This window comes from Scardinius erythrophthalmus (assembly GCF_964197995.2).
Source record: "Scardinius erythrophthalmus genome assembly, chromosome: 4".
Taxonomy (NCBI): domain Eukaryota; kingdom Metazoa; phylum Chordata; class Actinopteri; order Cypriniformes; family Leuciscidae; genus Scardinius; species Scardinius erythrophthalmus.
This window is the reverse complement of record NC_138224.1, coordinates 9,921,778-9,944,560: the sequence shown is the minus strand read 5'-3', so window position 1 is coordinate 9,944,560 and position 22,783 is coordinate 9,921,778. Positions and strand designations below refer to the sequence as shown.

At 35.6% G+C, this 22,783-nt stretch overlaps 1 protein-coding gene across 4 annotated transcripts in view; it reads right to left on the bottom strand.

Annotated features, from left to right (window-relative positions):
* The window catches only part of tmem178bb (transmembrane protein 178Bb), a 118,304-nt gene that overhangs the window by 35,183 nt on the left and 60,338 nt on the right, over positions 1–22,783 (bottom strand). For all 4 annotated transcript variants that reach the window (XM_081362681.1, XM_081362682.1, XM_081362683.1 and 1 more), the window contains one exon: positions 4,191–4,304. In XM_081362681.1, coding sequence (XP_081218807.1) covers positions 4,191–4,304 — 114 coding nt within the window. The remainder of the gene's footprint in view (positions 1–4,190; positions 4,305–22,783) is intronic.

Sequence of the window (22,783 nt, the reverse complement as noted above, 5' to 3'; positions counted from 1 at the left end):
ATTAATGAATGTAATTTAATTACAATAATAATAAATAGATTTATTTTTAACTAATTTAAAAGTATTGATATTATTAATTGCATATATATTTATATATATATGATTACAATTAATTGGCATATGTAATTAAATTTGATTACATGAACACATTTTTTAATTTATTAATGTAATTAAAATCCATTTAATATAAAATTGTTTATATAGGATTAGTTGTGTGATATTTGTGATTACTATTAAATTAATTACATGAATACATTTGTAATTTATTCATGTAACTAAAATCAGTTTAATTTAAAAATATTGCTCTATGTTATTAACTGCATGATATGTTTAATTGCAATTCATTTGATTAGGCATGTCATATTTAGCATGTCATATTTTTATTACATAATTTTTTTTTTTTTTAATTGATTGACTAATAATAGTACACTCTTGTTTTCTTTTTTTGCATATTTTTTTTCTTCTTTCTTTCTTTTATTCAATGGTTGCCTCTCTTTGGTCTCTGAAGCACTATAAGCAGTTTCTAAGTTGAGTGCACTGATATCTGGAGGATTTGGAAACCAAGATCATAATTCGCCTCTTTGGGCACCTTTGCGCATCACGGCAGATTATTTCCTGTCATGTTCATTGACAGCTTCCTGCTGCTCATTTTTGCGGCTTCCTTTTGATCTTACAAAATCCCTAAGCTGTTGAAGTTACCGTCTTCATCCAAAGACGAAATGTCTAAAAGCATTTGCCGTGTTGAGCTGAATATGCCGTCCATCGCTAAAAACAAGAGATTTTGGCTTAGTCTCATCTTTCGCTTTCATATTCTACATAATAGAAGTATTGTCTTATTTTGTGACTTTATTGCTGGTATAGTCGATTTCCTGGTGGGCTGACTGACGGGTACAAATGAGTGCTGTGTATATCCCACAGCCTTCTGAAGTTTTGCTGATGTCACTCACGAACAGATAAGCATTATGAGAGCGCAGGAAATGTTCTAACCTGCCTTTGTTCAATTTCACACGCTTTATGAAATGTCAGGTCTGGCTTCTCATCTGAGCGCAACACGAGCAAAAACAACTCGAATTTGAGCATTACCTGTTCTGTTTATTCTAGGCATCACAACAAAACACGAGCTTTGATCTAATACCTTCACCAGTGGCCGGTTCAGACATCTAGTGATTTTTTTTGGGGGGCCCATTTTTTTGGCAGTGTTGGTTCAGACACATTTCCCAGAGTACTAGGGTAATTTACTTCTCAATGTCCACTAATGGAGAGTTCTTGATCTCCTGACCTCTCTTGGCCCCCAAAATCAATATGGCGCTCAATGGAGTCAAAGCCATAAAGGCTTAATTCTTTTAGTTTTTTACATTTAGGGTTCCCTCACCAGAGGAAAGGACTTAATCCTACTGTTTGATTTGTTGGAGCAGCTGTGTAAGCTGTAATAAGAACATTAAACATCTCAGCCTGACCTTAACCAAGAGATTGACTGTTCCACATCTTTCTTTACAGTATAGGTCAGAATGCTTGAATCAAATGACAGACTCGTTCAACGCGCCCCTGGGAGACTCTAAATACCGTGTGAACATTTTCCTGCCTGAAGTGTGAATGAGAAATATTTTAACTAGATATGCCCAATACCAGTTTGAATAACAGCCAATATTAGATTTTTTTTATATATATATATATATATATATATATATATATATATATATATTGTATTTATAGATGTCTGTTGATATTGGATATACTGCGTACTTATTTCCTCTATTTTTTACATTTAGAATACCAATCATTAAACGCTCACTTAAAATGAATCTATAGAAACAATAATAATTTGATAACATTGATACATATAATCTTAAAGCCAATCTTTAGGGTCAGTAAATTGGGGTTGGGGTTATGGTTTTATTCAGCAAGGATGCATTAAATTGATCAAAACTGACAGTAAAGACATTTGTAAAAGATTTCTATTTAAAATAAATTAGTTTTTTCTATTCATCAAAAAATCCTGAAAAAAATTATCATGTTTCCACAAAAAATATTAATCTGTTTTCAACATTGAAAATAATAATAAATGTTTCTTGAGCACCAAATCATAAAGATTTCTGAAGGATCATGAGACACTGAAGACTGGAGTAATGATGCTGAAAATTCAGCTTTGCCATCAATTACATTTAAAAAACAGTTATTTTTAATATGTACAAATATTTCACAATCTTGCTGTTTTACTGTATTTTTGATCAAACAAATGCAGCCTTGGTGAGTATAAGAAATGTTAAATAAAATCATACAAACCCCAAACTTCGGTACAGTATTCATTAATTGAATTTTAATATCAGCCATTTATCGGTTATGGTGATATTATGTTATGGCTGATTTGATATTGTTTTGGCCCAGATTTTAACATAAACTTTTAACATAAACTCTAAACTCCGTTTGCAAGGTTTAAAATGAATCCTGCAGGTCTGGGCTAAATTTCTGATATCAAAAAGTACAATAAATAAAACAGAATGATAAACTCATGTGAACCAGATATTGAGCACAAAATGGAAACCTTGAGAAATGTTTGGCGCCACAGAGATCTTTCATCTGTTGCACTTGACTGCATGAGAGCTCTGTATCTTTCCAGAAGTGTCATTTATACATCTCTGATCTCATAACCCTCCATGTTAGAGCTTTGGAAAATGAGGAAAGCGAGAGAGATGGAGGTGTAGATACTGGTGGGTTTTGGGGTTAAAGGAAAGGTGTCTCTCCGGTCGCCTGACAGAGGCAGTGCAGTGGAGTGTGACCACATGACAGTTTGAGGGCATGGTGAATCCCACTCTTTCTTCTGTCCGTGATACACGGCAGCTTCAAACCACAATCCCATCTCATAAGAGGGTTTCGAACAAGCCAATACTCTCCAAGGAGAAGGCCTTATCTGTAGATTTACACACTCCCCACTCAGTGTAAATTTTGTGTCACAAATGTGTCTGTCAGCCAAAAAGGAAAAGAGCAGAAGAGCTTGTTGTACTGTAGGCTTCCTCAAACTATATCTTGTTGAACTGTTTTAAAGAAAATGTGTTCCTAAAGCTAAATCAAGCGAGATGAATGCAAAATAAAATGATTACTATGCATGTAATTAATTATAACTTCTGGCCTTTGCATTAAACACATCTTGTGATTGCATAAGGACACTGAATAAAATGACTTTCGGTGTTAAAATATGTTCTTAAAACTCAAAAATGTGGCATGACACATGTGGACATTTTGATCTGGTTCTCAAGTGGAAATTGTATTTTATTATTTTAGATACACGTTTATAAATAAAAGTAATGGTAAGTGAACTATTAAAAAAGATTTATTTTATTGTATATACACACACTTTTATATATAAACAGTTATATTAAGTAAACGTGATGTGTAATAATAATTTTGATTATAATTAAATATATTTTAATATTTTTTATGTACACTGCTTACATAAACTGTAATATTAAGTTAACTATTTATAGTATATGTGTAATATTTGTTTTACCATATTTGTTTTATTTTATTTACCAGCAAAATGGATTTTTGAATAGTAAATATATCTTTAATAATCAACCCCTCAAGGTGTGGCATGTGGAAGACTTTATGAATGATGGGCTTTACGGGTTTGCTGAGCTTCCTGTGGGTCAGATTGCGTACTAATGGCCCACTCTCTGTATTAAAGCATTTTCCCACCACTTCTATGTTAAAGCATCTCCATAATTTCCATTTTGGGTAGGGTGGAAACAGAGCAAAAGTGGGTCGACAAGGTACATCTGACTTTGAGATATGTACCCTACTTTCTCCTTCCACAAAGCAACAACAAATCACCTCATCTATATCTTTAGGTCTACCGAGAGCTTGCCCGAAATAAATTAATGAAATTACAACGTATTGCATTACACCTTCCATATCTGGCTTTGACTTGACCTTAGCAAGTAGGGTCTGAGCAAAGGACATCACTAGGTTGGGGATGATTACTGTTTGTAATGTTTACAAAGTGCTTGTCTCAGCAGTAATTGTTAAATTATACACTTATTTGTACCATGAATGTAATTTGTCAAGCAAAAATGACAGTTTGAGATATTAATTCTTTAGTTGTGTTACAAGTACATAATTTGTAGTCTCCTCTAATCAAAGTAGTGGCATTTCTTAACTGCATCTTCAGATGTAGAGTAAAGCCATGTACTCACGTAGAGAGTGCCATTCATCCTGACGTATGGTCTTGGTGATGTTGTAAGAGAGATTCTTGGGTATTGTGGCTGAGGAGTAGTGGTACTTGATATAGGAGCATCTGGCAATGGACCCTGCAAGTAGAGAAGTAGAAAAAATGAGTTTAAGTACTGGTAAAATAAGTTTTGCTCATGGATGAACAGATAAACCAGAAATTATTCGTGTTTATGGTGCAAAGAGTTACAATATTGCACTACTCCCTAAAAAAGTAACTAATTACATTACTTTTTATGGAAAGAAAAGCATTACATTACTTTTGTGTTACATTTTCTCACGTGGCTGAGGCTCACTCTCTTTCAGGCATTGCAGGTGTTTTGTACAGAGAAGTTATTTTTGAAAGTGTTTACTTAAACAACATATCTTATATAACATGAACCTTCATTTTCTTTAAACATTTAGAATATAATTGTATTCAGACCACTTCAAATAATTCCTGACCACTAATGCCATACAAAAGATCTACCAAAAGATTACCTACTGCACAACTCTTTTTAATTAAAAATGTTTTGTTACTTTTGAACTTTTTGTCTGTTCCCACGCATGCATGAGTGTACATGTCTAAGTGACTGTTATGGAGAGGATAAAGAATTTTAATTGGGTAGTTTAAAAAATGTTTGAGCAAGTTAATTGAAGTGAAAAGTAATGTGCATTACCTTTTAAAAAAAGTAACTCAAATTAAAGTGGGTAAAGTAATACATTACTCGTTCCAACAAAAAAGTAATCTGATTACATAATGCACATTACTTGTAATGCATTACCCCCAACACTGCTGACAAATATGACGAGATAACATCAGTCAACTTATTGCATTGACAAGGAGAACAACAGTAGATAATGTATTGATTTCGATGGAGATAATATTGTCTTCATTTTCCAGATCCACATCCCACACACTCCTGCAAGAGATTTCCATTTCACTGTATTTAGCAAGACCAGAATACAAATCTTCACACCTTCAATTGTTGTATTTTTTTTCCCTTTTCTCCTTCACTTTGAGAGATTCCAGGAGGCTTTTTCAACATTTACAAAGTCGTGTGATTTGTGTTTCTCTTTGTTCCTAATCAAACAGTGGTTTCCTGTAGCTTGTCACATCTGAATTCCTTCTGGTTTCAGTGTATTTTGAGGCTTTTTGGTCGACAGCATATCTCTCAAGCTTTGAGGAATGAGTTATGCGGTGTCGTGTCTGAAATTATTTCATTTGTGAGCACTCTGAAGCGCGTTTGTGAATGATATGGCCTTTAGAATGAGGCTTGCACACATCCTCCCCTTTAGACAGGAAGATGATGTGCTCATGTGTCTTCAGAGCTCACGCACATGCACTGATCAGCAGTGGAAAAGGGCTGACAAAGATAATGATACATATTTCTGTGTCCTAATGGTACACGCCAGCAATCATTCCAGCTTGCACTATTGTCCAGGATATCATTTCCTGTTGATTATGAAACTCTGCAGATAGAAAATGGCAGCCTGTACCATCCAGAAAAGAGAATTATAGTCCCAATGCTCTACTCTGTCTTCCATTATCTCATTCCTCCAGGAACCAATAGACCAGCTAAAATCTATGTTGTGTTACTGAGGGAAGTTCTAGTGTCACATTGATTAACAAATCATTATTGTCGGAAGTTGAGAATGGATACGCTTGCAGTGGAACTCTACTTGTTTCATTGGTCATAAAGTGGCGAGCCAACACATAACCACATTATAGATTTATTTAGGGGTGTAACAGTACATGCATTTGTTTTTACTATTATTACTATAATTTTTTCTAAAATCATATTTGTTATATGTTTTTACTATGTGTAGTGCCACAGTATTTACAGCTTGTGGGGAAATCAATCTACAATGGCTTACTTATAGGTGTCTTTGCATATTGTGTGGGATAGAAAATGACACATTTCATGTTTAAACATGGCTTACACTGGGTTTAATGAGCAACTCCACGAACATCTCCTGTTACACAGGCTTGTAAGACAGATTGTTCTTGGCCCTATGCATCCCTGTGGGGCAGAAGCTGATCGGGTCAGCGACCGAGTGTAAACCAAAACCATCTTTCTTCCAGGCTGACCAGACAGCATGTGTTCCTGGGTATAGATTTTTTGATGGCCAAAGCCTGGGAGAGTTGAATAGATTTTAAATACTCCAAAGAAATCTAAGGGCATAGCAGAATGGCAGTGTCACTGGGAGCGCAGTACTTACTTTGATTGGGATGTGTGACTCAAATACAGAATTGCTTAGTTTAATTGGGGACGTTGACTTGTGAGCTTCCATCCCCTTTTACACCTTTCAACATTGTATAAATGGTAGTGGAAGCCTAATAGAGTGTTTGCTTTAGTTTAAAAAAAAATCAATTTACAGAACAATCTACGTTAATGTTAAGCTGCACTCCAAGTTACACCAGTAGCTTCAACTGTTGATAAAAGGCAGGATAGATCCATACTTTCATGTTGTTTACGCCCTACTATCTGAATGTCACAGCAGAAATCAAGGCTCATCAGACAAGGCAACGTTTTTCCAATCTTCTATTGTCCAATTTTGGTGAGCCTGTGAATTGTAGCCTCAATTCGCCTGTGCGAATTGTACACTCACTGGCCACTTTATTAGGTACACCTTGCTATAGTAGCGGGTTGAACTCCCTCTTTTGCCTTTAGAACTGCCTTAATTACAATTAATGATCATTTTAAAACATAAAATAATTGTTTTAATATAAAGTATATGCTTATTATCATGCTTTGAACTAATTAATTGTTAAATAGTCAGCTCTAGTGCGCGTGTATATTTTTACAAGGACTGTATATTTTTACAAGGGCTGCATATTTAATTTAATTTTGTACAATTTTATGTACAGTACAAAGAGAGACTCAGCAAGTAGGCTACTATTTCTTTGGCAAGCTCTCCTCTGCTGTCTGCTTTTCTGCTCATTGTGCTAATCTAAAGTCTGCAGACAGGCATTTGGGAGACTGGGAGAGTCTCTTACTTATTTATGAATCTCCAGCCTGTCTCACTTTGCTTTAACTATCATAGAGAGAAAAAGGACATTTTAGGTTTTTCTTTTTTCTTTTTTACCCTGCAAGGGCATTTTCAGCTGTTTACTCCAGGATTAATCACTGCCATTATCCACAACTAATGTGTCTACTCAGACGAATTTCAAAATAAATAAATAAATGGATTTTAAATAATCCATTTGCGACACGTTTCACACATTGCCAGCCGAAGTGCGAAGGCACCGTTACAAAATTAATCACCCTTGAAACCTCATCTTTAAATTTCCTCTGGATCCTTTGGAATGTCAAACTTTGCCATTTTTCCAATGTCTTTGTCAATAATTCATGAGCCCTTCTTCACTTCACTTTTTCACTCCCTCTGGCCAACACATGCCTCCCAATGGGCAAAACCATTCTAAGTAAAACCTCAGATACACAATATTGACAACTCAGTAAGATAGACCTATTATACTTGATTAAGAACTGCTTGTCAGGTAACAGATTACAAATAGCCTGACATTTGACTTGTCCTGGGATCAATGATATGTGTCCAGTGTCCTCATTACATGTAAACTGGATCAATGCTGTGTAATATCACTGAGGTTCATGCAAAGTCACCAGTGTTGCAGCTTTAATATTGCAAAGGGGATTAACTTGATCTCCCCTTTAAAAGTGGCACAGATATATAACACATTAATTTTAGGTAATATAAGAGCAGAAGTTAATATGCTCTAACAGATCATTTTAAAACAGTAAATAATAAACTATGTGCCACAGCTGTTTATATATTTAATAACTCTGGATCCTTGCAAATATGTGCTTTGGAGTCAAAGTAAATAAAATGAATCAAATTGTTTGTACATATAAGCCTATTCAATATTTATTTTATTTTATTTTATTTTATTATTTTAGTGATAATGACCGGCTACTCAAAAATAAGTTAATAAATGGGGAAGAAATGATCAGTGTTATTTTAGTATCATTGAGCTAATATTATATTATATTATATGTAAAAATATATATTTTTATATTTTCCATTTTAATTTTAATTAAATTAATTTTGTTAAAATAAAGAGTCTGAATAAAATGAGTAAAATGAATAAAAATAGAATAAAATGTCTATCTATATAGTTTTTATTAATTTTTATTTCAGTTTTAGGCATTTTAGTACATCGATCTAATCTAAATGAAAATATATAGGCTATATTTTAAATTATTTCATTTTGGTTATATTAAAATATTTTGCCACAGAGAGCCACATTTGATCAATCAGAATCAAAGTATTTTATTTTATATTCTATTTTTGAATACAAAAATATTTAGCTACAGAAAGCCGCGTTGACCAATCAAAATCAAGTATTCCAGAGACCTGTGTAATAAATGTATATAAACATCTGACATACTTCAAGTAATTGTACATCCCCATAAATATTTAATATGTAGGGCATTGCAAGAATTACTTATTAGACCGCTTTATTAGAGTCAAAAAGGCATGTCAAATTGTAGCAGTGGATTATTCTTGAATCTTGACCTCTCTGTCAGGAGCTATTCGGCGTCAGTGCCGCTGACTCCAGGAGTGCAGTGCGCACACTGAACTGAACCGAGGGCTGTATCCGCTGGTGATGTAGTTGTTTGCTAAGCAGTAACGCAGTTGTGGAGGCGAGAGTGATCAGGTGCTAGGGCTGATGTGATGCTTTTCATATTTATTTCCATTAATCATAAACTCCCCCCCTCTGCTACAGGCCTGTAGCCATGCTGCCAGCATGTGCTGCAATTCCCTTTGTTAAGTGGCAAGCATTACTCATCATTACGCTGTTCATGTTGCCTTAGTGTTCGAGTCAAATACAGTGCTGTTTCTCAGAAGAATGACAGATCGATTTAGTGTTTGTATGCAATTATAGTAATAATTGTAATGTAATCTTCCTTTTTGGGGGGGGATACACTAAACAACTTCATTATGCCAAGGATCGCCGAAAGAGCTGCTTTTATAGGACCCTCTTCTTAAAACATAAAGGCAGCTAGCCTATATATTTTAATAGTCGATAGTGTGAGAACAATACTATCCAAAATATTAATACATTAGCTTTTTGTACTAAATCTAAGGGTACGTTTACATGACAACGATATGCTTAAAACGGAGAAGTTTTTAGACGACACCATTGTCAAAACGATCCCTATTACACGTATCCGTGAAAACTACTAAAAACGCTGAAACAATCTACTGAAATAATATTGTATGTAGAAATCTGCAGAGAAATATTTGTATACCTCTAGATCAGAGATTAGAAGGCTAAAATGTACCAAATAGTTTATTTACATATATTCAAGACTGTTTTAAGTTGTTTTTGTCACAGTTGGGTTGCAATAAACGAGTAGAAAATGATCTAAATGTAGCAGTTAAACTTGTTAAAACAAAGAACTCAGGGAACTAGAAACATAACACAAAGTAGAACTGACAATGAAATGAAAGAAACACAGGGATTAAATAGAACAAACCAATCAAAGAAACGTGAAACACCTGTGACCACTAAATCAAACCATGTGTAACCTAGGAGACTAACAGGCAGGGAAACAGAGGATGACGGGACTAATTAACAGAACAAGAAAACCAACCTAGAAACAGACATGAACAGAAAAGGATAATAAAAGCAATCTCTAAACATGAACAAACTCAAAATGTGACATTTTTATTTAATATATTCAAGAAATATTTTTTCTTTAATTAAATTTTTTTGTTAGTTAGTTATGTTTTGTTTTGTTTATAGTTTATGGATAATAACCATGCTTCTAAACAAGAAAAAAGGGGCATCATTAATTTTTCGCGGTCACAAAAGCATTTGTCCAAAGGATGCCGCCTCAGACCAATTAAATTTATTTTCAAAATAAATTGTACAGTGCTTTCCCATTAAATATTGAGTTTTACAGAGAATATTGAACTGTAGTGAGCATGATAAAGTTGACGAGAAACTGGGTAGAAAAGATATATAGATACTCTTTAAAAAATAATTGTGATGAATCTAATTTCCAACCAGTCTTGAGAATAGCAATGGTAGTCAATTATGTAAATATACTTTTTTTCTTGCATTTTAACAAATTTCACCTTTAGCAGTTAGGTTTTCTTTCCCCTAATTGCATGGTGTCTTAGAAAAAGCAGAGAATGAGTCCTGCAATTCCTAAAGCATTGTGCACTAGCAGACCTTTGTGAGATAGCAAAAGATCAACATAAGGCATGATACGAGTGCTTTATCAAAGCTGGAGTAAGTCATGCTTGACACTAACAGTCCCAGAGCGGCATTATCATCTAGCTGACTCATAGTGTTTGACCCGACACTCCACAATCTAATTATAAATGTGCCTCATGGTGGTCTCTGTCCTTATGATCAAGATAAAGGCTGTTGATAAAGACTGAGAGAGGCTTTTGGCATAAAATGTCTATGAGTCAAGATTCTGCTTCACTCCATTGTGTGCCGTCACCCACATGCATATGGACTTCAAAGATCCCTGTCATCATACAATCTGTTTTTTTTTTTCTCCCTCTCCCTTTGCCCCCAGTGTAATGGCTGACATAATGCATGTGTGGCTTTATTATTTTTCAGTTAGGAGCATTGCTGGAAAAGCATAGTGCTAATGACTGTGTACATCCGAGTAAATTTCCCTTTGTTTTTTGTTTTTATTGCAACTGAGTCAGTTTCTGTGCAAGCTAAACGGCACTTTCAGTGCACCTTAAAAGTTAAAGTCTTAAAAAAGAAATATGCATGTATTTATAAAATTGAATATTGCATTATTTCCACAAAAGGATTAAAATTGAATATAGTATTTTTCCACAAAAGGAAAAAAAATATATAACTTTATAGAACAAATTACATATGCAAATTGCATAACGTAAGCAGGCTAATATATTTGTTGTATACATCTGTTTGTCATAGGTTGCTTAAATATTAAATGTACTATTAAATTAAATTATTAAGTTAAAATATAGATAATATAACATAATATAATATTAAATAATATAAAAAAAAAATATATATATATATATATATATATATATATATATATATTAGAAAGTGTACTTTTTCAAATCAAAATTATAATTTTTCTATTATGTCATTGTTTAAATAACAGATATATCCTGGTTTACTCCTAAAATTCAGTATTAAGATATTTACAGTTATGTGAAAAAGAAAGGAAAATATTTTGAATTCCATGGTTTTACATATCATGACATAATAAAAACAAATAATCTGTCATGGTCTTAACCTTAGGTAAATACAACCTCAGATGAACCACAACGCATGACATATTACACTGTGTCATTAATTACTTAACAAACATAAAGACAAAATGGAGAAGCCATGGATGACAAACTTCTTTTTCACATGACTATATATTGTTATATAATGCTGATTTTAAATATTTTTATACATTATAAAATGTATTTATTTTAAAGGGTTAGTTCACCCAAAAATGAAAATTCTGTCAGTAATTACTCACCCTCATGTTGTTCCAACCCCGTAAGACCTTCGTTCATCTTCGGAACACAAAGTAAGATATTTTTGATGAAATCTGAGAGCTGGATCACTCCTCCACAGGCTTATGGACACTATAACTTGCTGGCCCAGAAAATGTATTAAAGACATTGTTAATATAGTCCAAGTGACTCCAGTGGCTCAATCTTAAGTTTATAAAGCGACGAGGATACTTTTTGTGCGCAAAAACAAACAAAAATAACGACTTTATTCCACTATTCATTTAATTCTCTTTGGGCCTCGAGTCTTTTCACGTAGTGTTTTTGCATAGCGCGTCTGTGTTGCACGTCACCACGTAGGCTCACTATTGGGCGATGCTGGTCATGTGTGTGATACGTGGTGACGCGCAACACAGACGCGCTACGCTATTGCACTACGTGAAAAGACTCGAGGCCCAAAGAATAAAGTCGTTATTTTTGTTTGTTTTTGCGCACAAAAAGTATTCTCGTCGCTTTATAAACTTAAAATTGAGCCACTGGAGTCACTTGGACTATATTAACGATGTCTTTAATAACTTTTCTGGGCCAGCAAGTTAAGGTGTCCATAAGCCTGTGGAGGAGTGATCCAGCTCTCAGATTTCATCAAAAATATCTTAATTTGTGTTCCGAAGATGAACGAAAGTCTTACGGGGTTGGAACAACATGAGGGTGAGTAATTACTGACAGAATTTTCATTTTTGGGTGAACTAACCCTTTAATAGTTTATATATATATACAGTATATATACATATACATATACATATTATCTTTTTATTTATATTTTAAATAATTGACTTTTTTTATTGACTGGTCCCCGTACTCACACATAGAGTAGTGCACAAAAAAATGCACAAAAACAAAACTGCCATAAAAAAAAATATTTTGTATGCTTCCATACTAAATTCCAAAAGCAAAAATGTTCTCACACACTTTATTCCAGAGCAGGGTAACATGTCTCTTTGTGTGCCCACACTCTGTTTATTCCTCCAGACCTGTTTATCGCTGGCAGAGACAAGCACGTGGAGCTGCCAGATGGACGCTGTGGTGCAGTACGCGCCCTGGCCTCATTATTCGGTGACCCAGATTGCGGTCCATCCCTCCCCGAACCCAAACCAGACTGGATTATCGGCGAGATACACCAGTTAAGAGCACTGGTTGGTTGTAACGGGGAGGGATATTATAACGGTCAATTATTCTGACCCAGCTGATGTGTTTCACTGTCTCCATAATTACAACACAGCACATCAGCGGAAGGCTTGTGCAGGTAAAGCAGTTCGTTGCTGCAGGGAACGTGACAGATAGATTGTCTCTGCTTTACAAGTGAAGTGAAATTAATTCAGAGATGCTTCATGCAGTGGCTGAGCATGACATGATGATGAATGTAATGTGCAGTTAATTTTGCCAGTGCGCAAATGTCGTTGAGGACAATCTTGTTTACAGGTAACAGTGGATGCTGGAGAACTGCGAATGTCCTTTAAAAATACACTAAAGCTTGAATAGAGTTGATTGTGATTGTTTTATGGCTGGAAGATAAAGCTGTTATGTCATCCATGAGCGATTGACCAGTAACCAAGTTGCTTTGGATAAAAGAGTCTACGGTAATAACGTAACACATGTAAATATCTTTCAGACAAGTGAAACTGGCTTAAAATAAAGTGTGAACCTCGTAAGTTATAGTTATAGCCGACCCACACTGCAGAAGGCATCGGAGCCACAGTTTTCTGTGACTGTGATACTTTTCAATGCATTGTTTGCAGTGTTTAGACTAAATTAGTAAGATTATTTAGAAATTAGTTTAGACTAATTAGCCTAATCAGACAACCTTGTACTAAGTTTACCCTTTTTTTGTTATAACAGGGACGTTTTTTAGTTAATTCGGTTCTGTTCGTTTCAATGATTCAAAAACCTTTACATATCTTTCTGTCCTTTTGTGTTTCATTTTTATAGTAAATTACATTTTCATAATACACTACTGTTCAAAAGTTTGGAGTCAGTAAGTTTTAGTTTTTTAAAGAAATTAATTTATTCATTAATAAATGTTTCTTGAGCATCAAATCAGAATATTATAATGATTTCTGAAGAATCATGTGACATTATGATAGTCATGATGCTGAAAATTCAACTTTTCCTCAAACAAATTAATTACATTTAAAAACAAATATTAAAATATAATATTATATAAATATTTCACAATATTACTATTTTTACTGTATGTTTGATCAAAAAATGCAGCCTTGGCGAGCAAAAAAAAAAAGTCTTACCAAACCACAAAATTTTGAACCATAGTTTATATATCTGCCAAAATACCATCATAATGAAAGAATATTTGTTCTTGAAACATTGTGAGAATATTATTGTCATGTTTAATTGTGTAGTATCAATAACTATTGTTTTATAACCATAGTTGCAACTTTTGCAATGGTACATTTTTGTGTGCTCCACTGTTTTATTTCCAAAGTTTTACAGTGAAGTGAATTGATTAGAACGAATCATTAAAAAGAATCAGTTCATTAGAATGACTCAATTGAATAGACTAGTGGTTGTACTGGAACAGTGTTAATGTTAAGACCATATCCATATTGAGTAGCTTACACGATTGCCTCCTCCTATACACCACTTGATATTCAGCTTTTGCGATCGAAGATCCATCGGAAAACAGTGTGGCATGCCTTCAGGAGCTAATGATAGGGAACAATGAGCCTGGTTTGCTATGGATCATGTTGAGAGTTTTACACTCCGCAGCATCATGCTGTCTTTGAAGGGCCACGAAGGCTTCCCTCAGGAGTGGCTTGTCTCGTGTAATTCGCCAGAATCAGTATGGCAGAAGCCCTCAAGCCCACTGTGTTAGAGAATTAAGATGGATGAATCCGGGCTGGTGTGCGGCTGTTCGGCTCAAACTCACAGAGGGTGGAGGAACTCACTCTGATCCAGTGGAAAAATAAATAAATAGCCAATCTAATCACTCTTCAAAAGTCTGTGGGCGTGCAGTAGCCCTAATCAGTCATGCATAATATGCCAGAGCAGTATTCTTCTTCGTAATGGTATTCATTTTATAACTAGGCTATAACCTTGTTTATTTAGTTAATTGGCCCTCTTTTAGAGTCCAATTTCAGTCTTTGACAAGCTGTCAGATGGTGTCGTGAACGCCAGTCGCTGTGTTTGTCTTGGTCAGTTTGCATGTGATTAAGAATGAGACGATTATAAAAAAGCATTAGCTTATTAATTATCTGTCGTGTGCAGGAGATGGAAGTATGGGCAGACGTTTCTGACTGATAGTATCTGGACATTGGCACAGAGCTGCTTAATTAAATGCCTGAAAATGGCTGCCAACGCACTGTCCTTCACTTCTGTAGGAGAAAACCTCACACTGCCATTAAATATTTTGTTGCTGACACACACACAGCAAATGGATAATGGCAGTCGCAATGCTAACTTGAGTCTCCCGTGAGATGCATTTAGTTTGAGGAGCCTTTGTCTAGAAGTTGAATGTGAAAAGTTGTCACTTCTCTTCTGTACATCTCATTTTTAGAGTTAAATATACATTGGAATAAATAAAATAAAGGGGGGGGGGGGAAGATAGTCTCACTGTACAAAAAAAGTGAAGAAGAGGGGATGCTAATTATGTTAACTGAGTTACAATATCATTTTTTCATATCAGGTGAAGATTATCAGTCACAAACTATATTTTGCATTGTTTTATTATTGGGAAAAAATATTACTGTCACTGAGGTAAATGTTGCAGCTGAATTTCTTTCAGCCTATTTAGACAGACTGTTTGGTCATGAAAGCAAACAGTCTGGCTAAACAGTCAGCTTTGTTCATGCATTTAAAGGTGCACTCAGTAAATTGTCCCTCAATACATTGCATTTTACACAAACAAATAAATGGTACTTTTGAGAAATATGTTCACAATTATGTACACAAGAGATTAAGACTCAAGGATTATCAGTAGCCTGATAAAAGAAGTTTTTTTTATTTTTTATTTTTTTTTTACATAGAGCAGGTCTCCTCATGGTGGCAGCCATTTTGAGATCACATGACCAGTGGATTTCTGTTTATGGAATACATTTTTGTCATCAAAAATTTTAATTGAAAATATTTGGGGGTTTTTTTTATGCCGCATCTACACCTCTAGGTGTCAGTTTGAATTAATTAATGAAATTACTGGGTGCACCTTTAAGATTTGAACCATATAGTAATTCCCAATAAATATATACCAGCCAACTGGCCAGATTGTATTTACTCTCCAAAGCTGATTTTAACTCTCAGGAGGTGCTTGGTGAGTGTTAATTTTGTATCCTGTTTACACATTATGAAAAGATAAAACTGTGGAGCATATAAATGCTGGAGAAATTCTTGAATAGTTGAAGAAATGAAGAAAGCTATTGACTGGAAACCCTTTATTATTGTTGAAAGAATATAATTAAGAGGTCCAAAACGGGATTGTTTGGACAGAAGATTGTGTTTTTCTTACAGAACAGCAAATAGAACAGCTGCATATTGCCTGTAAATAATAAATGAGGAATGTACACTGTAGTTCAAGATTGGCATTGGCTTAAATTAAGTGGCGGTGAAAGTTTTTATAAGACAGCAGCCTGGATTTCTGCCAAGCAGACAGGGGCATGATCTGCCAATGGTCCTAGAATCTATATGTTAAGTAGTCTATTGATAAAGCACTTTACATGGGATCTAATGATAATGCCGGGATTGCTGAGCTTTGTGTTAAGAATCAAGAGGTCAGGGGGAAGAGTTTTCTTTTTGTTGCTATCTATTAAATGATCAGACGGTTATTCCTTTGGGACTTGTTTTACCTTACTGTCTGTTTGAATGAACTGAATGTTTGTGGTGTTCATAGCTGGAGTGTATTTTTGTGGTGTCGCTCCATTAGTCACTCAATTTCATGGATCCTTGACATCAGTGTTAGTGCATGCAAGGTAGTTTGAGTGTGGTTTTGTTAGAAAGATGAAGTTGATCTGTGGTTCATGGTAATGTAGCCTCATGTAGCCTTTGACAAAAAAGCATAAGGTTTGGTCCACATTGCAGAGCAGAATTTTGTATAGTATTGATCTAGTTAACTTACTAAATAAGTGGCTCAAATTAAACTCTATATCTTTTAAGGGTTTGATGCCAGTAACCTGACAACATTTCACATCCAGTCATTATATTATTTGAGCCTCAAATGCACTCGCTGTATCAACCCAGTACCTAGCAAGCAAGATTTTGTTGGACAGTCAGTAAGATTTGAGCTTGCAGGATTGAAAAAGTGCTTTCCATTTTCATGTGCATGAGAGGTCTAAGGCGGGACTAAGCCTGAGACTATTGGTAATGTTCTGCCTGTCTTTTTTTTCGTAAGACTGTACTCTTGAATTTCAGCTTAAAATTTGAAAATCCCCGCCAGGTGTGCACATTTGACTGTCCACAAATTGTTAGATCGAGGACAGTCCCGTATTTGGCGGCGTGTAGATAAAGCAGGCTCACAGGAAGTCAAATCTAATTCCAGGCAAAACCTTTCATCTCAGCTGGTCATAATAGACTCCAGGATTGCAGGACTAGCCACACTTCCAAATGCATTGAGCAGACTGAAGTGAGAGATTTCCTGTTTTTTGGGGATGAAAATGTCAAACCTGGCCCTTAGGAAGAGGCAACCTTTGCTTTTCGAATCTCAACTCCAGATAGACGTGGGATTTGTCTGAATGAAGTCTATGGGAATAGGCAAGGGATTGCACTTTTGACCTTTGGTGAGGTGTAGTTCAAGAGTCACATCAACCTGAGCCGGTTTACTCCCCATAACTTCCGTTCCTGCTTTTCCAAACACCCACATTTTTTCAATTGTGTTCATAAATATATACAATTTACCTTTCAGTGCTTTGAGAGCGATCGAGAGAGAGAATGCAGACATTAGCTTGGTCTTTTGGGATTTTTGCGCGGGCTCCGATCCAAGAGGGTTATGAAGCCGCGGAGAGGATAAACAAATATATTCCATTCACTAGGCACACACAGATGTCATCTGAAGCAGGAAGAGAGCTGTAGGTGCATGTAGAGCAGCTGGGCAGATGGGGGTGGGTGTATTCACGATAGATTCGCAATCCTGCCAGACCATTTCACTTTGACCATGTCAGTCTTGAAGTTACACCACTGCTAAAGTGATGTGTCTAGAAGCCACACTTGATCTGTGGCATTGTAAAGGTAAGACAATTTTGGGGGAAAATAAACACTACTGGGATCATTGAAGTGTAAAACCAACACAAAAGGTTGACATATAAGAGAGCTGACACATTATGACTCGAACATTAGTGCAGCACACCTAAATCAGGCAGTGAATTGAAAATCTGGGTCAGGGAAACTCAAAGGCCTCAGGATTCGGTGCTTTACCGTTCCATCTGCTTACTATGGATGCTGCAAAGAGAAAAATACATCTCAGTTGCTCATCCTACACATCCATTTCACTAGTCATCTAGAAGAATGTCACCATCTTGAATATGCGGAAAGCCCACTCTCTGCTCCAGGCAATCACTTTCACTGTCTCCTTCGTCTAGTTTTTGTGGAGTAACTAACTAGGAATAGTGATGGTACCAACTTAACTGCATTTTTCAGTAGCATGACAATAGTGTTTTCCCAATGGCATAGATTTTTAAGTTCAAGCTACCTTTTCAATAGCATAGTGCAACAAAATGCTACATAATGATGTTTTAAGTCACATTGTATAGTGCATGCTGCCTTAAAGTTTTATTTAAATGAGCTCATGTAGCCTAATAAAAGTATTTTTTTGAATAAATATAAAAAATACAATTACATAGTATAATATATAATATAATACAACTAAATTACATTATATTTAAAATATTATTTTTAATATTTAACTTAACAGTTGTTTTCCCAACTGTTCTCTTGTGTAAATACACAAGACGCATTATAAAGTCAGGAAACATACCTTTTTACTGCTTTGCTTCAACTTTTTGTGGTACTTTCTGCATGCAAAATATGCAGGAGAGATAAATGCTTGTTCATAGCACAAAATAGGACTAATTAAAAACATATACACTCACCGGCCACTTTATTAGGTACACCTGATCTACTGCTCATTTGCACAAATATCTAATTAGCTATTCACATGACAGCAACTCAATGCATTTAGGCATGTAGACATGGTCAAGATGATCTGCTGAAGTTCAAACTGAGAATCTATTCAGGCTGATAGAAAGCAGTAATTCAAATAACCACTCATTACAACCGAAGTGTGCAGAGGAGCATCTCTGAATGCACATCAAAGCAAATGGGCTACAGCAGCGGAACACACTGGTGCCACTCCTGTCAGCTAAGAACAGAGAACTAAGGCTACAATTTGCATGGGCTCACCTCACAGACAACAGATGATTGGAAAAACGTTGCCTGGTCTGATGAGTCTCAATTTCTGCTGCGACATTCAGATGGTAGGGTCAGAATTTGGCGTAAACACCATTAAAAACATGGATCCATCCTGCCTTGTATCAACGGTTCAGGCTGCTGCTGGTGGTGTGATGATTTGTGGGATATTTTCTTGGCACACTCTGGGCCTCTTAGTACCAATTGAGCATCATTTAAATGCCAGAGCCTACCTGAGTATTGATTCTGACCATGTCCACCCCCTTTATGACCACAGTGTTCCCATCTTCTGATGGCTACTTCCAGCAAGATAACGAGCCATGTCTCAAAGCTCAAAGCATCTCAAATTGTTTTAGAAAAATTACACGAGTTCACTAAACTCAGATGGCCTCCACAGTCACCAGATCTCAATCCAGTAGAGCACCTTTGGGATATGCTGGAACGGGAGATTCGCATCATGAATATGCAGCCGACAAATCTGCAGCATCTGCGTGATGCTGACATATCAATGTGGACCAAATTGCACCTTGTTGAATCTATTTATGCCACGAAGAATTAAGGCAGTTCTGTTCTGAAGGCAAACTAGCAAGGTGTAATAAAGTGGCTGTGAGTTTATATACTGATTGAAGTCCCTGTGAAAATTTTTTTGTTCTTCTTACAAATTAAATATACTGTACGGTTAATTGTTGCTATTGGCTACTATTATTTTTTTATATACACTTTTCTAGATCACAGATTTTTAAGGGGGTCTTCATAAGGTCTAAAAATACCTATGTTAACAAGTTGTTTTCACTAATGCAAATAAAAATGTATTGGCCAACATGCAAATTCAGTTGGTCATATGATCCACACATTAATTGATTGAGAGGAAATAAGGAGCAGCAGTGGGTCAAGTCTTGTCAACATGTGTTCTCTTAGCACGGCATCTTTGCCTCTTAGTCCCACAGACGGTTTCTTGGCGTTCTTCCCTAAGTACTAATACATGCCTAACAACATGGGCAGCTTCTGCACAGTGTGCCATGCTGGCGTGCCAATATAACTGCAAAAATGTCATCATGCCATTAAGAGAGTTAGCTGCAGGGTCCAAAATTAACTTTTTGCCACAACTTCTAAATGGCGGGCGAATTAAGAAAATGTACCATGTATAAATACACTTTTACCACCCATAAAACTGTATTTTGCACAATTTTTATGAAAAATTTTGTCCAAATGACAACAACATTTTAGAACTGTTTAGTAACCTCCTTGTGTATTTCCTTCCATTAAGAGCAATGCCTAAAAAAAACTCAATACATTTAGAAACTGAGCTTAAATCTCAAATTTCCACACAAAAAAAAGCACGTGACCGCTGTCTACATCTGCTAGGTTCCTACAAGGCAGTGGCGTAACTTTGTTTTAAAAAGTGGGTGGGACAGGTGTGTCCGTGTGAAGACTGTACATGAGCCACAAAAGAACAACAACACATTTTAGCGCTAGATCGTCTCTTATTTCTAACTAAATTAATGCTCTGCTAGTTAACTGGAGATGTTTTATTTATTTATATTAGGTACATCCATTCCGTGCCTCGAAATGTTTCAAAAAGTGGTGGGGACAATATCAACCCTGAGAAAAAGTAGTGGGGACATGTCCCATCCGCAATTTACGCCTATGCTACAAGGTCAATTTAGAAGCCAGAGGGAAATGAGGCTATCTCTCTTATCAATCTTTTTCAGCCGTGTTGAAAAGAGCTTTAAGCCTGATGTGCTAAGCAAAGCACGCATAAACACATTTTCCAATTGAGGCCCGTCGACCCACTGAGATCTTTAATTGATTGACTGGCTTGCAAATTTCCAGGGCAAGAGACTCGGGAAGGCCACTCGATCAATTCCTCTGCTGGGAGTCACGTTACTGAAAGACTCGACGGCCAAGTTTGTCTCCTGGGAGGATCTGTCTCTAATATTTCAGGATCTGATTACTTTTTCAGGGAATGTGTATTCTTAAATATTCATGAAAATTAAAATTGTATTTAACTCTTTCCCCACCATTGACGGAACTTTCTGGCTTTTTGGATGGTCTCTGGCTTGTTTTCACTGTTATAGGGTAGGGGTTGCTATTAGGCATCTTCTGAAAGAGTACTGAATCTCCTGATCAAAACACAGGCGAAGAAGATGCAGAAACAAGCGATGTCATATGTAAGCATATGCATATGTAAAATAACGTAATCATCAACATTAAACAGCATATAAATCAAAACTGCCTAATGTTACAGAATCAAATGTTGACCCATGATGAGGTATAGGACTGTGCAAGCTTTTGGGGTGTTGATGGACTATCTACCCAATCTATGTTTTGATCATTGTTCTGAATCCCATCCAGATGTAGTCTTTGACAAAAACGCAATTTTCTCAGCTTTTTGCTCAAAATGTTGCTTTTTTTTATAAAACTTACCCACATTCAAGTGTTGATAAAAAAAGGAATGTATGAAACTAGAATAAAACGTTTTATTTATTTATTATTGTTTAAAAGCAGATAGTCTGGAGTTAATAAAATATTTTTTTTAGCATTTTAATATTTAATTTTATTTGTAAAAAAAAAAATGGCAACACTACAATAAGGTATAATTTGTTCAATGTTAGTTAATAAAAATCCAGCTGTTCATTGTTTGTTCATGTTAGTTCACAGTGCACTAATAATGTTAAATACAACATTTGATTTTAATAATGTATTAGTAAATGTTGAAATTAACATTAACTAAGATTTATAAATGCAATAGAAGTATTATTATTTCTTAGTTCACGTTAACTAAAGTGGTTATTGTAAAGCATTACCAAAAAGATTTTTCCACTTTTTTGATCCCTGTGTAAATACACTTATGCACATTAAAAAGTCAGGGAACACCTTTTATGTTGTATAGCTGTCCTTGCATGCAAAAAATGCACTTGTCCACAGCAAAAATAGAACTTTCTATATAATGAAAAAAAAAAAAAAGTAAAACATGCTTGTTTTTACAAAGTGTTTTTACGATCGCAAAAAATGGCAGACCAAACTACAGTTCTATGCACACCGGTGTGTGCATGAGTGGTACTGAACGACCACCTGGATAACTAGTTTACTAGTCCAACAGTTTGTCCAGTGGGTTCATCAGTGCTGTGTGGTTTAATTGGAGCATTTAGCCTCTAAAATTCCCATAAGTTTGCTGCAGGGTGCGTGACGATGAACAAGGATTACACCAAGCAGTTTGGCATGCAAATGCAGGGGAATTGAGCATTTCAAAAATACATACATTTAATATTCATCTCAACATCTTATCATTCAATGCTAATAAAAACCCCATTAATGTTTAAGGGTTGCAGACACCTATACTGTACCATGTAACACATACAGGCTGAATTATGCAAAGCAAAAATCTGTTTGAGAGTCAATAAGTATGCATAAACCCGCCCTGAGCCTTTTTGCCCCATTTCCTAGAGCTTGAAAGCCTGTGTTCCCTCCTTTTTGATCTGCTCCTTTCTCAATATTTTAGTGAAGCTGGGTCGGCCAGCCGTTTAATTAATGTGAACAGAACGTTACTCTCTCCATCCGTCTTTCTCTGCGTGCTTCACGGTGACTTTGAGTGGTACGTTATCTTCCACTTTCCCAGAGCAAACGTCGTTGTTAATTAAAAGCTGCCAAGTCCTTCTTACGGTGCAGCCATTTGAAATGAAGCCTCTCCGGGAACTACAGCCAC